The 16,036-nt window shown below is 41.1% G+C and overlaps 3 protein-coding genes across 5 annotated transcripts; 2 read left to right on the top strand and 1 right to left on the bottom strand.

Annotated features, from left to right (window-relative positions):
• Positions 1-717: 717 nt before the first annotated feature.
• LOC144021763 (zinc-binding protein A33) lies at positions 718-3,397 on the bottom strand. 2 transcript variants are annotated; one of them, XM_077525876.1, is made up of 7 exons: positions 3,171-3,397; positions 2,801-3,092; positions 2,341-2,436; positions 1,970-2,239; positions 1,750-1,772; positions 1,545-1,660; positions 718-1,350 (listed from the first exon to the last, which is right to left on the bottom strand). In XM_077525876.1, exons 2-7 carry the CDS (start codon positions 3,047-3,049, stop codon positions 794-796), a joined length of 1,311 nt encoding a protein of 436 aa, XP_077382002.1. In that variant the 5' UTR covers positions 3,050-3,092; positions 3,171-3,397; the 3' UTR covers positions 718-793. The 2 variants fall into 2 exon arrangements, with proteins under 2 accessions (XP_077382002.1, XP_077382003.1); XM_077525877.1 differs by having other exon boundaries at positions 1,970-2,203; positions 3,171-3,394.
• A 1,055-nt stretch (positions 3,398-4,452) lies between these two features.
• On the top strand, positions 4,453-8,863 carry ino80e (INO80 complex subunit E). 2 transcript variants are annotated; one of them, XM_077528104.1, is made up of 8 exons: positions 4,455-4,722; positions 4,837-4,919; positions 5,329-5,399; positions 5,786-5,838; positions 5,926-6,007; positions 6,247-6,364; positions 6,585-6,683; positions 7,520-8,863. In XM_077528104.1, the coding sequence occupies exons 2-8, from the start codon at positions 4,839-4,841 to the stop codon at positions 7,724-7,726; spliced, it is 711 nt and encodes a 236-aa protein (XP_077384230.1). In that variant the 5' UTR covers positions 4,455-4,722; positions 4,837-4,838; the 3' UTR covers positions 7,727-8,863. The 2 variants fall into 2 exon arrangements, with proteins under 2 accessions (XP_077384231.1, XP_077384230.1); XM_077528105.1 differs by lacking the exon at positions 6,585-6,683 and having other exon boundaries at positions 4,453-4,722.
• Positions 8,864-10,234: 1,371 nt separating this feature from the next.
• Positions 10,235-15,901, top strand: LOC144022789 (uncharacterized). The gene is made up of 3 exons (XM_077527905.1): positions 10,235-10,700; positions 12,142-12,951; positions 13,733-15,901. Exons 1-3 carry the CDS (start codon positions 10,410-10,412, stop codon positions 14,282-14,284), a joined length of 1,653 nt encoding a protein of 550 aa, XP_077384031.1. The 5' UTR covers positions 10,235-10,409; the 3' UTR covers positions 14,285-15,901.
• Positions 15,902-16,036: the final 135 nt, after the last annotated feature.

The following is a 16,036-nucleotide window of genomic DNA, read 5'->3' as shown; positions in this document are numbered from 1 at the left end:
AAGCTTTCAAAGCTTCCAAAACTTCCAGGCTGGAGTACAAGTTCGTCCTCAGTTCCTTTGACGAAGACCTCACGACAACCTTGGAGGAGGTCAGCGTGGATAAGGTCACTTGTCCTATTCTATCTGTAGTTTAATTAACTCATTCACTCCCAACCAATTTTCACTGAAGCAACCCCCTTCGCCCCCGGCTGTTTTACGGGATTTTGACTGATTTTGCAAGGCACATTGTGTTCTATTCCTATAAAAACATTGAACCTACCAAAAGAAAGATTAGTCTCTTCTTTCATCAGGAAAAAAAAAAAAACGTTTCTATCTATTTCCGTTTTGCAGCAATTAACATTAGAATACGGTTACGTTTCATCATTATTCACAAATCTGGGGAAAACAGCATGTTGCAACATGGCCCTGCTTGATCTCTTATACTCTGCTGCCACCTGCTGGCCGTTTATATAATAACCGCCATTGCTTCAAGGATTCTCTACAGTTCAGAGGCTGCATCAAAGCATTCTGTATGCTTTAGCATTTAAAGAACAAACAAACAAAAAACGTATAAATACGTCTTTGGGACCATGGTAATATCAAAAATAGAACGTATTTATGTTTTTGGGAGCAAATGAGTTAAAAAACAAACACTAGACTTGGAAGTGACAGAAGTACGAATACTGCATGTGCTATGTAGAAGTGCGGATACTTGTGTACAAAAAAAAGAAGTGAAAATCAAAGTCAAAAAGATTTTTTGACTCAACGATATCATCATTGACGAAACAAGACAAACATAAACAAAAGCCCTCTGTCATAGTGAGGGGCTAAAGATGCTAATGGGAGCTGTGTTCCTGCCATTGTCAGTGTCGCACGGATTGTAAAAGGGGTACAAAGGAAGCAGGAGAGTCCCCGTGGCGAAGGTGTAAACGGGCGCCATGTTCTCAGCGTTATAAAAAGACACTTCCTCCTTCTCACAGTCCAGAAACACGCCGACGCGAGCCAGGTGAAGCGGCACGTTCACCCGGACAGGCGTGGGATCCGTACAAGCCAAGATGTCGCCGTTCTTCAGGGCCAAAGTCCAAAGACCGCTTGACGTTCCCGTGGCCGCCATCTCCCCTCGGGGAACGTCGGCCCGCGCCACGCCCAGCCTCCACGCCGTCTTGTGGCCCACCTCCACCTCCCAGTAGTGTCGCCCCACACTGAAGCCCTCGCGGCCGAGCACGCAGTAGTAATGGTGGAAGCGTTTGGGATTGTCCCTGCGGCATTTCGGGGAGTCTCTGGCGTCGTCGAACCGCACTGACGTGCAGGACGGGGACACGGACAGGAGAGGGTGCGCCGTCTCTGGGTCGAATGTCACCCGTGTAATATCTGGAAGCAAGAACAGTGAACCTTCTGGGCTCTATTTTAGTAGACGAGGTTTAATTAAACATGGTCTGGACCCAATTAATTAACTTTTCATTCTTTCCTGTGAGGACACATAGTTTTGAATTGACAACAAATTGAAAGTTAGTCAGCAAGCTTCCCGTGCAACACATTTTCTTACACTATAAATATGTACATACTTGGGTACAGGCAGTTTTTCATGTGCTTCCATATTCTGTACTGTATGGGTCCCACAAAGTGGCCCGAGTGCAGCTCGCTATCCACTTCTGGAGGCGGAACAAATCTGACCTGAGATCTGTTTGGATCAGATGAGGTGGGAGAGGACATTAATGATGAATGGTCGTGATGTGACGCACGCCTAAGACAAGATTAACGAGTACTTGCCTTTTAATTAGATCTTGTATGTCCTGCAGTCAAGAGAGAGAGAAAAAAAACTAATTTACTGCTGTGTTTGTATTTGCTGACCAATGAATTCAGTGCATGTCACCTTTAAGTGACAACATTGATTAGGTGCTCGCAATGGAGGCAAATGTCAAGGCAATCAATATTTATAATCAAACGCTTTGCCACTTAGCATTCCAGCCGGGGTTTTTTTTCTCCTCACTTTGAGCATCTTGGTGCTCTCTTCCTCAGCCAATTTCCTGTTAAGCACTGCCACGGCTCTCTCCAGGTCCTTCCTTTGCTGGTAGATGTTATTCTCTCTCTCCTTCAGCCTCTTCAGCGCTTTCCCTCGTTCCCGCTTCAGTCGCTCCAGGTCCTTTTGCTCCTCCTCATCCAGGAAGCGATGCAGGTTCCCGAACTCGGCTCGGATCTCTCGTTCCAGTCCGTCGAACTGGCTCTGAAAGAGCACGCAGATACTGCAATGCTCGGTAGACTAAGCAGATCCATTGTAAGAATTGTGTTCACTTTTGGATGTCCAACTATTTTGTATTCAGAAAAGATGTGTTAATAAGTGAGTATAGAATAAGACTGTACCTCTAGTTGTACTGAGTCTATGTACGTCTCGCTCTCTGCCTCCCTGCACTCGTCCACTTCATGCTTGACTTTTTTAATAGCCTGGACAAGTTTGTCCTGTAACGCAAAGAATCGCACAACAATACACATCTGTACCGCCTTGTATGTTAGAAGGTGATACACTATGTCAGTGGTTCTAATAGGGATCCCTGTGGGACACCATTGGTGAGTAAGAATGTACAAATTTTGATTGTCAGGTTTGTACTATTATTCTGTTTTACAAGTCCAGTTATATATCATTTGCATGTTTGGGAGAAAAATCTAATCAAGTATAGGTAGCTCGCTAGTTAGCGAGCTAGCTAGGCAAAGTATTTGGGGGTACAATAGGAGGGAGTCAAGGTTGGTAAGACGGTTAGTAAGTTGGTATGTAGGTCAGTAGTGGATGTTAGCTTGTTAGTTGTTAGCTTGGTAGATGGCTTACCTTGTATTCAGAGAGCAGGCCTCCGTCGAAGATGTTGTTGGCATGTTTTCCGTACATTCCAGTGAACGTGGACACAAAGCAAAAGTGAGAGGACTCATACAGAGAACGTGATGTAGTAGTAGACTCGAGTGTGAGTGTGTTCAGGCCACATAGATGACAAGCTAAAAATAAACGGAAGACAATACCCAGAATGTTCCATGAACAAGACGAGGGCGGTGGATGGAGGGCTCCGTGTGAGGCAGGCATCATGTGATTTATGGCAGCAGACAAAGAGCGAAGAGGCTATTTCGGGCTTTGCAAAAACAAACCGGGAGCGACAAATTACACAGTGTCACCAATTTGCTCGGCAGGTTTAAATTTGTCAAGGTACCTCATCGATCTCCTGTCAAAGGAGGAGGCGGGTGAAGTAATGCGGCGCAGCCCGGAGCCATTTACCACACTTTTTTTTTTTTTTTTTTTTTTTTACTGCCCCGAAATGACACTGCGGCATTTTAGCGGGACTCCCATCTGGATGAATCCTAACTAAAAATGGCAGACAAGGCAGACAATATGAGTAGAAAAGGTCATGTTTGTGGTTTTAAGAGACAGGACATTGTCAGTATGGGTGTGTGCGTGTGCGCAAGATGGGTGGGTTGCCATGGCGACGAGCTTTGCACTGTATCTGAGGAATTGCCACAGGCCTGCCTCATTCCTCTTCTCCGTTCTTTTCCTCCATTTTAAATACATTAAGTGTACACCTTTCTTTGATGCAATGAGTCCACCTCCACTGCACACACACACACAATCATGCAGTGAGGCAGCATTACGCACCCCCTGCAAGATTCTCCCCTATCTATAATTCATGCTGCAGGGTGCTGCCAAGTGTACAGTGTGGTCTGTGCAGCAAATTCACCATGAGGCAGCTGTAACAGGGGACATTGGGACGCCACTAAAAGCAGCCGGGCCACATACAGTGGCGGGGAAAAAAAGTATTTGTATTTGATTAGGATCATCGCTTAGGATCATCAAGCTAATTTTAATGTGGAACAAAGGAAAACGCAATGCAATTTAATTTAACAGAATTTGAAACAGTAATTATGTGGCTGTCTTGTTAAATCAGGAGTTAACGCTCATTAACCACAGTTATTGGACAGCCACACTCAGGCCTGATTAGAGATGTGTTGAACCAAGAAATCACTTATATAGTTAATAGTATGCAAGACGGTCTTCATCAGCCAAGCTAATATCCCCCAAATGATTGAGTAATTGGGGATAAACAGCCAATAAGCATACATCAACTAAAGGGCTCCGCCCTCAAAAGAAATTAAGTAAAATAAACATTTGAATAAAATAAGAAAGAGAGAGGTTCCACGGTGAGTTGAAGCCGTGGATGCCCAACCGTGAGTTTGATAAGTACGATATAAAGTAATACTCATCTACGGTAATTGTAATAAATGTACTTCATTTTATTTGTATGTGCGGTGTACCTAATGTTGCGTTAATATTAGGAAGGACAAGGCGACTTCGTTTTTATTGGTAATAAGTTTTGAACATAACATTTTGAAATATTGCTTTGCGGAATTGTTTTTAAATAAAATAAGAAAAAAAAAAAGAAAGAAAAAAAAGAGACGCTTCGGTTTTATTTCGACGTAAACATGACGTGTGATTACGTCACCACGCTAACAGCGTAAAGGATAAACAAAAGCACGTCGCTAAGCCAGATTCGAGGAAGAAGTATAGCATGATTCTTCCGAATATCTTTCAGCATGGATTCTAGCTAGCTTTTATTAATGTGCTTGCATAAAAAGGAGTAGAAGACAGAAAAACACTGAGCAGCGTTGTACATATTATTTATTTATTTTTTTAATCCTGGGGTGTATTTTGAGCCAGTTTAGCGCGTCTGCTAACGTGTTTGGCTAGCTTAGCCTAGCTTGTCCCGTAAGGTAAGTCTGAGATTGCAAACCTATTACTGCTCAATTCATATTTATTGATTCAGTATTCTAATGACATACATAGTTATTAAATGTTTCGGTGTTAACGTGCATGATGAATTTCAGAAATGAACGGCCAGGCAGACGTCGAAGTCGACTACAAGCGAAAATACAAGAATCTCAAAAGAAAGTTGAAATTTCTGGTTTATGTAAGTATTAAAGGGATACTTAGTAAGTCATTTATGTGAATACAAGTATTCTGAAAAAGTAATCAATCACTCTTTTTGTAAAAAAAATAAAAAATAGTTAGCCCACTTATCAGTGGCTCAAATGTAAAATGCAACTGAAGGGTGACTCCCACATATTATACAGTACACATTTTGATCATTTGCCCAAAAATAAATAAACAATTATTTGCAGACAAAATAGTTTCTTGCATTATAGTACAAAAAGACAGCTACCGTTGGCTTGGGCTTTTATGTCATCAAAGTCACGCGTTCCCACAAAAAATAAGGTGTAGAAAGTACATGTTCCATATGTGTAAAATTGTACTTCTTTCCGCCGCATGTATTACAAGCATTTTAAAGGTGTTTTGACAGAATTTATTTGTCTTTCTAGGAACATGAATGCTTTCAAGAGGAGCTGAGGAGGGCACAGAGAAAACTGCTCAAAGTTTCCCGCGACAAAAGGTGTGTGTTATATTATACAGGATGTCCACAAAGTTAGATATGCTGACTCAGTCAAACTATATCACGTTCATCTCATTGTATGATGAAATGTTGTATTGTCACAATGCTGTCCGAAAGGAAAAATGAACAAATAAATCAAATCAAATCAAATCAATCTCCATCAAGTTGTGAATGGCAAAAGAAATTTATGGAGAAAGAGAAATGTACTTACTGTACAGCAAAATTAAAAAATCAAGCCATGCCCACCCCTCATTTTGTGGTTATTTCAGCAGATTTGTGTCTATTCATTTTCTTCTTTTTTTTTATTTTGATAAAATGCAAAGACGATTAATATATGACACTCATTCATTTGATTATATTTGATGACATTAATTTTTGTATTTCAGCTTCCTTCTGGACCGCCTGCTGCCGTATGAGAGGGTGGATGAAGACTCCTCAGGTAGTCAACTTGTAAACAGTTTGTTCGTGGAGAAATCTCGCCGTTAAAATGTTGTTTGCGCTCACATTTTTATTTTGTGGCTTTTAGATTCCGACGCTACCGTTTCCTCGGACAACAGCGAGGGCGAAGTACTTCGGGAGAGGGAACGAGAACGGGAAGGAGCAAAGAAGTAAGTTACAGAATACAGCGGTGCCTTGATCGATGAATTTAATTTGAAAAACATTTAACTGGATTCTTTTGAACTCTGTTGCTAACCAAAACAGCAGCATTTACCAAAGCACATAAACTCACAGATGAATTGAATTGTAAGTTCCATGCACAGTATTTCGGATGTTTTTGGCCTAAGTGGAGACTCTTGACGCGGTTTGACAGGCGATTGCAATTGAGTGTGTTTTGTGCGTTTCCCAGGCGAAGAAGTAGCCCCGGCACGTGTCTGTCAACCTCACTCTCGCCTCATCTCTCCCTGCTGTCCCGTCCCGGTGTACACCCACTGCAGTCCTCCGGCTCCGGAGCTTACCTCAACACTGTGAGTTTACGTCCCCCTCGAACCCCTTCGGTTTCCTCATATCTCGCCACAGCCACCAATTTCTCTTCATCATCATGAAGTCGTACCAACAAGTTGATTTGTCATTTTATTTAGTGTCCCTTTGTTGCATTATTCATTTTTGTGTTGGTTTGTTTTTCATGTTTTCCGTCACGTGGGCCACGTCCATTTGTGTGTATGTGTTCACTCATACTGCGGGCAGATGCCCTTCCCACCCGAGTATTTGGCTCCCCCTGCTGAACGAGTGAAGAAAGAGCGGAAAACAAAGGCGCCCAAAAACAGGAGCGATCCAACCCGGAAGGTGAGAGATGGAGAAAAAGGAAGAAACAAGCAAAACATTAAATAAAAACAAATTATGAGGCCACCATTAGTTTTTTGTTTTAGCATTTAGCTATATTCCTGATCTGCTCATTACCTACTCCCTAATCACTATGCAGAGATTTTTATTAGTTTCATTTTTTTTTGTTACGCCTGAACACATTGCAACATAAGGCAAAGATTCTAAGCCCTAACACCCGCACCCACAAAAATTAGCAAAAGGTTTGAGTGCTTTTTTTCTCTCCCTTGAAAAGCTAAACAAATACTAAAGGATAAAGTCATGTGCAATAGTCAAATTTTGGGCCTTTAATTAATATCTTTATTGTTGTAAGTGTTAAAAAAAATACTTTATTCATTATATATATATTTTCAGCCTATTGATTATAATAAAAATCTATCACTTGGGCACTAATTTTAATATATATCCTTTAATTATAATTAACAATGACATCAATTTTTTTATTTATTTTGGTCAACAAAAAAATCCAAAGGTTCATCAACAAAGTATTGAACAATGTATTTATTTATTTATTTTTTAAATACATTTGAAAGAAAAAATCTAAAGATATATATCTCCCACATCCTCATTGTTGGGATCTTGTGCATTTAATTTGGATTTTTAAATACTACATGTGCTGCTGACAACCATGAACAGATTTTTATTTACTGTATACAATTACATCTCAGCCCCTCCCTCCGTTTGTTTTCATTTTAGTTTGATTTACTTTCCACCGATTCATTCCTTTCAATCATCCTCGTCCTCCAAGCATCACGTCGGCCGTTCTTTCCCGTCCTTACGTTTTTTTTCTCTCCTGCCAGGTGGTGGCGCCCATGACGGCCAATTACCCAGCGGGCCCGGCGGCGGCCTCAACGGCCGGCGGCCCCTTCAGTTGGGTCCCCCGACAGATGCTCAGCGGGGACGCCGCCGAAGAGGACGGCGAGAGCGACGTCGACAGCGACCGGGGAGACGAAGACCGAGGCGAGGGTGACGAAGCTGAGCTCGTCATTGACATCCCTAACGAGTGAGCTCGTCCGTGTGCGTGCGTCTGTGTAAGTGAACATACAGTATATGTGTAAATACAGTCACCCCCAGCTATTTGTGGTACAGGGACCAAGCCGTGCTGCCAATGATGAGTAGTTAATGACCCCCTCTAAAGAAAAAATAAAAAAAAAATCTCTATATATTCTATACTACGGAAGCGTATTGCATTCACTTGGAAAAAAAACAAAAAAAACCCTGTTTTTCTGACAATTTTTTGGGGGGAACTTTGTTTTAGATAGATATTCCAAAAAAAATGAAAAAAAATTACTCCAAAAAAACAGAAATTTTTTTTCTGAAAAGCCGAAGTTGGTGCTCTGTTTTTTGGAATTTTTTTGTTCTTTTCCCCCCCCCCCCTTTTTTTAAATAATTTAGTTTCTCCTGTTTTTCTGAGTAATTTTTCTTCCTGTTTTTCTGAATATATTTCCCTGTTTTTTTTGTTTGTTTTTTAAAAAATATTTTTATGACAGAAAAAATATTCAGTAAAACAGAAAAAAAATATTCAGAAAAACTGAAAAATAAAAAAAAATACTCAAACAACCAAAGCTCCCCCAAAAAAGAATCACAGGAATACATTCTTTATCCTCTGCAAATAATGACAAATTTTCTTGTATCCGTATGTCTGCATTATACTGCCTCCTGGTGGCCAAGATATTCACTCTGGAAGGAGAAGCACAATATCCACTGAATTGAACCAAAAAATGTCAAAAGCTATATATTATATTTTATTAAATTATCAATTTGTTTATATAACATTCATTATTACTATTTTTCTTGTAAAAATTATGACAAAAATGTTTGTTTCACCACAAATATGTGGGGATTACTGTATGTCGTCATGTGAGATGTACCCCACTTAATTTCGTCTATTAATTTATAACTGTGCCAAACAACCCTTTCCACACTTCAGTTACAAGGGCTCCCCCGTGTGGACTGTTTTTAAACTGCAACATGACTTTTCAAACAACCTCCCCCTGTAAAGAAATCAGGTTGTCAACCTTTATGAGAATGTTTCATGTGTGCCAAAAAGCTTTTAAGAGAGCGACAAAGTGACTTTGATCGTATTGCTTATAACATTTCAAACACTGGTTTAATAAATAGCCTCTGGGCCTCTTTTAAAATAATATTGTGGCGGGCTTTATTGTCGGAATCTATTTTTGCAGCTTTCAAAGCAGGCGTGTCACTTTTGATTCAGTCCATCATTGATTTTTTTTTTTAGCACCGCACCTTCATCATCGCACCCTGCGACTCATTCACCGTTCACACATCGTACACGTTAACTGTGATTTAGATGGCAACTTCATGTTTTTTTTGTGGCGTATAAAAAAAAAAATCTTAATGGGGAACTAGAGGGGTGTGTTTGCTGTGACTCGTAAGCAACATGAAGGCAGCTTGGCTGGCTGGGTTCCACTAGGAGAGACGAATGAGCAGACTGTTTACATGACACATGCACACAGTTATGCTGCGTTTGCAACAAAGTATAAACGCAGACTGAAGTTATGTGCGTTTTTGTGCAGTCTGGATGAGACAGCAACAAGATTACATATTTAAGGAGGGGCATAGAAGCACCTGTTTTACTTGACTTTCAAGAATGTGACTCAGAGACTTGAGAAACAGTTGACAGGCTTGGGAAGGTTGTGATGCTTCATGCATCTCTAGTTGGATCATAGCTGGACATTTTGACAAATATACAATCATGTTAAGATGTAGTTTTTTTTTCAGAAGTAACAACAGCCTATTTGAAAAATTGAGCTTTCACCAAAAAAAAAAAAAAAAAAAAAGTAAGCAGAGTACAATGGATACAATTTGTTTGTCTTACAAGAACACTCAATTACAGTATTTATATTTTCACGTGTATTTGTACCTAGAAAGCAAAAAGCACGGAGAGTCTGTTGGCAATATCGTCACCGATAATCGGCCCGGCCGATAATCGGTCTATCCCTAAAATAGACTCTTTAAAAAAAAATAAAAAAAAATAAACAAACCTGGCCCAAATCTATGTGAATTTGAAAAATAGTTAAAAAAATAAATAAATGAATGAAAACCTGCCTATAATGAAAACTCAAACTTCTATAGTAAATCTGCGAATCACCCTTGACTGTTCTAAACCGTGTTCAAGCCCACTTGACAGCCAAACTTTCTACCATATGGCTTATTAATAATGGCATATTGAGTGCCCTCAATTTCCCTTGCTCTTGGCCTGCTTACAATTCATAATAACTGCCATTTTTATTAATAAAACAAGTATTCAAAACGATACACGAAGTCAGACAAGTCTACTTTTTTTTTTTTTTTTTTTTTTTTTTTTTGCATGCTCAGATGTTTGATTGTCAGCATGTGTTTGGGAATGCTGACTTACAGGTATACGCAGCAGGTTTACGGAGGGTGTGAGCAGGGCTCTTGTAGTAGAGTAAAAGGTGTCGCCATGGAGACCATGAAAAGGGGCGGGGCCACGGCTGGAGTGGTGGTGGTGGTGGTGGTGGAGGAGGGGGGAATGCGAGCAAGATAGAGCCTGCACTCGTCGTTCATTTGCTGACTTTGCAGCATGATTTTTAGCAGCGAGCAGCCAGGGAGGGCTACAGGAAGACACTCTGATTATTTGTAACACACTCACACACTGTATGGCATTGTGAGAGAGAATTTTTTGCTGAGCCAGGCCCGCCCACCAACATGCTGACTGTGGCTGTGTGTCTGATGGCCCTGTTGGCCCCGCCGGCGCAAGGCTGGGGCCTGTCACCGCCGGCTGACGACCACGCCGAGCCGGAGCTCCCATGCGGCCCCTGCTTCCGCGGGCAGGCGCCTCCTCGGCGAGAGGGCTGGGCGCCGAGCCCCCGGTGTCACCAGACGCCCGGCGGCCGCAGCTTCGCCGCCCTGCGCGGGCCCGACTGCGACGCGGCCGTCGCCGTGGCCTTCCGCCTCGGCCCCGGATGGACGCCGGGAGAAGAGGGGGAAGAGATTGTGGTAAGGAGAACGGCTGAAACATTGCTTTGCAAGTTGCAACGTTTTCAAATATTGTTGAAGTTGTGGTGGAGTCACTCGAAGTTCTTAAAGTGATACTTTACTTATTTAACCATTTTTGGCAGTCAAACATGAATATTTTGCCTATAATAACATTTATATTTTCATTATTTTTCACGTACAATTAGTACCTTTAAAAACACATTTTGCAACTTGCTGTCGACTGAAAATGACATCACGAGGGCTCAGGTAACCAATCACAGCTCAGCTTGTGAATGTCACATGACCAAACCTGGAAAACAGGTGAGCTGGGATTGTTTACCTGAGCCCGTGTGATGTCATTTTCAGTCGACAGCAAGTTGTAAAAGGTATTTTGAAAGGTACTAATTGTATGTGAAAAATAATGAAAGTGTCAAATTAATTATAGACAAAATATTAACTTTTTATTGCTATAATGAGCTAAATAAGTGAAGTATGCCTTTAAACCAAGTACTACCTCAAAAAAATGTACTTGTACAGGGCTGATTCTAACAATTATTTTAAAAATTGATTAATATGTCAAATTAATATAGATTTTTTTAATCCATCATTTTCTGCAATAACAAGACATTTCAAATTATTGACTCAGTGACCGGTTTGATCTGTAATATCTGTTCGTAAATATGTAAATATCTTTTCCCAAAGTTAAAGCAAATGTTTGCAAATGTTTTAATTAAACAAAAAAAAAAAGACAGTCAATGTGCTTTCATGAAGGATGACACAAATCAGACAATATTTACCATTGAGAAGCTGAAATAAAAGAATTTTAAAAAAGTCTGAGAAATTTTAGATTAAATATTGCTAAGTGATTAATTGATTATAGTGGTCAATAGCAAAATTTTAATCAGATGGCTTTATGTGTCCCTAAAAGTCTTTTTTTGTTTTAATTTTTTATTTTTTTTTTGGCACTGATTTTATTAACACTTTCTCGTATCATAATTTTGCCAAAAAACGCCTTAAAAAAAGGTGCACACAAAGTAAGTTTTAAGCTGTTCCTGAACCATTTGGAGTATCGGCATAGTATATAGATATTTTTTAAGAATGTTTGCCCGCCGCAGACCATCTGCATGTCAAACCGGTTTTCTAAATATTTTTAAATTTTAATTTGGACCAATAAAAGCTTGCAAAATAGAGATTTTACTGTGTGTAACTTGTAATTTATAGCAGAAAAGAAATTCCACCTCATAATAATAATAATAATAATAATAATAATAATAATAATAGTTATGAAACCCTGATCTGCTAGAGAAAAAAATGTCATGAAACTGATTGGTCAAAGAAACAGTCCCTTTGCTAATATCGTCACATTGGCGTGACATCGCAACAGATGCAGAGAAAAAAAAACGAAAAAAACATCCACACGCATACTGTAAGCACAAATTGACTTTCTGCTTGTGTCACACAGGCAATCGAAGAAGATGGCGTCCAAGTTTTCATTCCAGCTCTCCTCCGAGGCGGCGACCCCGCGTCTCCCCCAACCGACTCGCCCCCCCTGCGACGCTGGGATTGGCTCGTCTCCACGCTGCTCCGCTCCAGCGTCGCCCCGCGGTGCAGCGCCCTCGGCGGGGAACTCTACGTCCTAATCGGGGTCGAGGGTTGCCGGGCGGGGCCGCTGTGGTCCGCGGCGTGCTGCGTCGTCCCGGCCGGCGATGGCGGCTTCAGCGTGGGCTTCATCAGCGAGACGCTCGATGACGATGACGACGGCGTGCGGCGAGTGAGCGTTGAGGAGCTGCGGGAGAGGCTGGGAGTCAATGAGCTGTTCTATGAGGGATGCGGGGGGGCTGACGCGGGTGCCACGTTAGTTCTTCAAACCGAGGGTCGCACACAAGAGTTGGTTAAAGAAGACACTCACGATGCAAGCGACTTAGAAGCGAGCGAATCAGATGCGAGCAAGTCTGATGCGAGCGAATCGAACGCAAGAGATTCGCAGACGAGCGAATCAGATGCGAGAGAGTCGCATACGAGCGAATCGGAAGCGAGAGATTCACACGCGAGCGAAGCGGATGACGCGGCAGGCGAGCCCGCAGTGACGGAGGCGGAGAGCCGCAGCGTTCAGGAGGCTGACGAGACGCGTTTTGTCGAACGCGTCGCTGAACGGGAGGAGGCGGCCGACAATTCCAGCAGCATCGTGGTCTCCATCTTCTCCACCATCTTGTCCATCCTCAAGGCGCCACTCAGGCCCATCTTCTCCAGAATCACACAATTCCCCGGACAGGTGAAAGATTTGCTTGATTTTTTTATTTTTTTTTAAACTTAACCACATCTCAGATCTATTTATTGTAATCCATCCATCCATTTTCTTGACCGCTTATTCCTCACAAGGGTCGCGAGGGGTGCTGGCGCCTATCTCAGCTGGCTCTAGGCAGTAGGCGGGGGACACCCTGGACTGGTTGCCAGCCAATCGCAGTATTTATTGTAATATTTGTAATTTTTACAAATTCAATCCGAAATAACCAGAATATATTTTTGTATTTTCCAAACTCCACCTTCATTCATTTATTTATTTTGGCATATTAAAGCAAATTTCACAATCAAAACACAATCTTAAATGGCATTTTTTTATTTTTATTTTGACATCCATACTTTTGAAATTCATTATTTATCATTTAAATCATTTAAACTTTTATTTGAATTATTCAACATTTTAATTGTATTTATTGTAATTTTTCTGAATGCCATCTGAGTTTTATTTGACCAATTTCCCCTCAGTTTAACATTTGCCATATTTTCCTATAAGCCTATCGACATGACCTTAAAACGAAGCATGTTCGTACTCAACTCTTTTTCATACAAGTACATAAAATTCCCCGAAAAGTGATGACAGATCATTTTAAAGAAAACCCTATATATTCCAATACAGCATTTTTCATTCATGGCAATTTTCTCTTCTTCTAATTTCTAATTCCCGATTGTGACACGGCCACTAGAGGGCAGCCTATACTCAATTCAACTCTCATTTATAGTTGTCTTATTCGACGTTGTGTCTCTCGATGCAGGTGACATACGTTCTGCAGGAAGACCTCGGCGTCCTCGCCGCCCTCCCGGGCGACACCTGCTACCTCTTCTACCTGTTGACGTCGGACTCGTTGTCATGGATACGCTGGCTCGCCGAGACGCTGCTGGACTTCTTGCTGAACGGCGCCTACGACCTCTACTACTGCGTCTCCTCCATGCTGGCGGCGCTGCTCAACAGCTGCTACACGGGCGTCACCGGCGCGGGCACGCTGGCCGGCGACACGCTGGGGATATGCGGTGGCGCCCTGGGCAAGACCTGGCGGGTAAGCAAGTTCTTCGGAGGGCGTCTCCTGAAGCAGAGCGGCGACTACGCCGGCACGGTGGCCGCGGAGATGGGGGACCAGGCGATGGCCGTGGGCGGGGGCACGGGAGTGCTGGCGTGGAGCGGCGTCGCCGGCGTGTTGAATGTGTTCGTCGTGGGGGGGGGTATCGTGTTCGGGGTGGCGGATGTGGTGTTCGGGGCCTTCGCGGGAGGTTCTGGACAGCAGAGGGAAACCGCGCCGGTCCACACGGATTTGTCAGAGACCGAGTAAACATTATGGAGTGCTTTACTGGAAATTTACTTTACAAACTTTTATTTTTATTTTTATTTTTTAAAGGGATTAACAACAAAAATAAATGATTATTCTATTAAAAGGGGATATGTTATGAACATTTTACTTTTTCATCATGTATTGAAATTAAAGAAGTATCTGCCTGCCAGGGTTATTATAGTTTGGTAATATATATTTTTTTTTTTTCCCCCTTTTGAGTATTTTTTCGTGTTTTTTTTTAATTTTTTTTATTTTATGGAAGCGTAGAGCTGCCAATGTGGACTAAACATTTTTTTTGGCTGGCGAGTACGTTCGAACGTACCCGCGAATACGTTCGGGCGTATTTATGAGTACGTTTGAACATACTCGCCAACCAAAAAAAAAAAAAAAAAGTTTACTCCACATTGGCAAGTCTACACTTCCGTATTTTTAAAAAAATTTATTTAGTTGTAATTAATTTTCAGGGTGGTTTTGATAGTTTTTATTAGTTTATTTAATAAATGCTTAGTTTTAGTGAGTTTCAGTGTTTTTGTTTTTTTTAAATGTGTATTACTTGTGCGTAATATTAAAAAAAAATACCATTGGCTGCTGCTAGATGACGTCACTTCCGTGTGACACAATTTCAAACGTGCTTATTCCGATTAATATCAAAATAAATCTACTTAAAATCACATTTAACCCTAACCCATTAAATTAATTACCAAAGATGAAAGCGAAGGGCATTTTTGCTATAATTATAGTTTTGTAAACATAAAATGTATTCTCGTTTTTTAAATAGCATTTCCGTTTGTTTGTTTTTTAAATTTTGTTAAAAAAAAAATTTGAAATTTTGTTTTAGTTTTTTCGTTAGTTTTAGTTGGAAAATGTCTGCCAGCAGGCAATTCTGCTCCTCTATACATTTACATAACAGAACAATAATAACCACCTATGACTTAACAGCAAGGCTGGATGAAGATCCACTACCACTCTCAAGTAACAGCTAAAAATAAGTCACATTCATTATGGGCCCAGATTGAAGTTAAGGTTCCACTCGATGAAAGTGGAGTTAATAAATGAAGAAAATTACATTTCGGTTCAGGCTTTATGACAAAAGAAATGAAGTAAACATTTTATTGCTTAATTGGTGGCGGGTGGGCTCTGGGCCACTCGATTTCAAGTTTTGACTGTTGTGAAACAAACTCATCCGCAACTATTATGACGCCACGTCAAAGCCAAGAGGTAAGCAGAGCTGCCTTGAGTTTTGTGTGATGCACAAATTAGCGTTGGCTTCTGATAAGTGACATACACATTATTGCTCTGTGAAATGGCTGACGGTGAGAGTGGGTATTTGTGTTTGGTGACGTCAATGCGACACGTGATCAAGTGCTGCCTCCATGAGTGAAAACAAAACAGTTGTAAATAAATAAATAAAACAGCCCACTAGGTATTCTTTAAATCACTGCTAACCATTTAAAATGCTTCATTTGTTTGTTTGTTTTTTTTGCAAATGAACTCTGAAATGTGGTAAAGGGAAGAACTGCTTGATGACACTGAATGTGCCTTTGTTTTATAATCATTGAGGTAATGATTGGATGTGTTTGTGTTTTTTATGTTTGAATAAAAGACAATTATGGCTCATGTCTTACTGTTCTAACTGCTTGGAACCTTGCGATTGGTAGGCAGATGTACTAACCACTAGCACACGGTTGACAATAAACTGCAGACAATAAACCAAATTGTTAGATTTGTGATAACAGCTGTCGTGTTGAAGAA

Source organism: Festucalex cinctus, chromosome 7 (genome assembly GCF_051991245.1).
Source record: "Festucalex cinctus isolate MCC-2025b chromosome 7, RoL_Fcin_1.0, whole genome shotgun sequence".
NCBI lineage: Eukaryota > Metazoa > Chordata > Actinopteri > Syngnathiformes > Syngnathidae > Festucalex > Festucalex cinctus.
The sequence above is the reverse complement of the archived record's forward strand: the minus strand, read 5'-3'. Positions and strand labels throughout refer to the sequence as shown.

Bases quoted from the DNA above. Each gene is read 5' to 3' on its own strand.
- LOC144021763 (XM_077525876.1), bottom strand. From the start codon at position 3,049: ATGATGCCTGCCTCACACGGAGCCCTCCATCCACCGCCCTCGTCTTGT. The intron at 1,773-1,969 runs GTGAGGAGAAAA...TCTTGACTGCAG, and splicing joins AGAGCACCAAGATGCTCAAA to GACATACAAGATCTAATTAA. The intron at 1,351-1,544 runs GTATGTACATAT...TCTTGCTTCCAG, and splicing joins GAAAAACTGCCTGTACCCAA to ATATTACACGGGTGACATTC.
- ino80e (XM_077528104.1), top strand. From the start codon at position 4,839: ATGAACGGCCAGGCAGACGTCGAAGTCGACTACAAGCGAAAATACAAG. The intron at 5,839-5,925 runs GTAGTCAACTTG...TGTGGCTTTTAG, and splicing joins GGTGGATGAAGACTCCTCAG to ATTCCGACGCTACCGTTTCC. The intron at 6,684-7,519 runs GTGAGAGATGGA...CTCTCCTGCCAG, and splicing joins GGAGCGATCCAACCCGGAAG to GTGGTGGCGCCCATGACGGC.
- LOC144022789 (XM_077527905.1), top strand. From the start codon at position 10,410: ATGCTGACTGTGGCTGTGTGTCTGATGGCCCTGTTGGCCCCGCCGGCG. The intron at 10,701-12,141 runs GTAAGGAGAACG...TGTGTCACACAG, and splicing joins AAGAGGGGGAAGAGATTGTG to GCAATCGAAGAAGATGGCGT. The intron at 12,952-13,732 runs GTGAAAGATTTG...CTCTCGATGCAG, and splicing joins TCACACAATTCCCCGGACAG to GTGACATACGTTCTGCAGGA.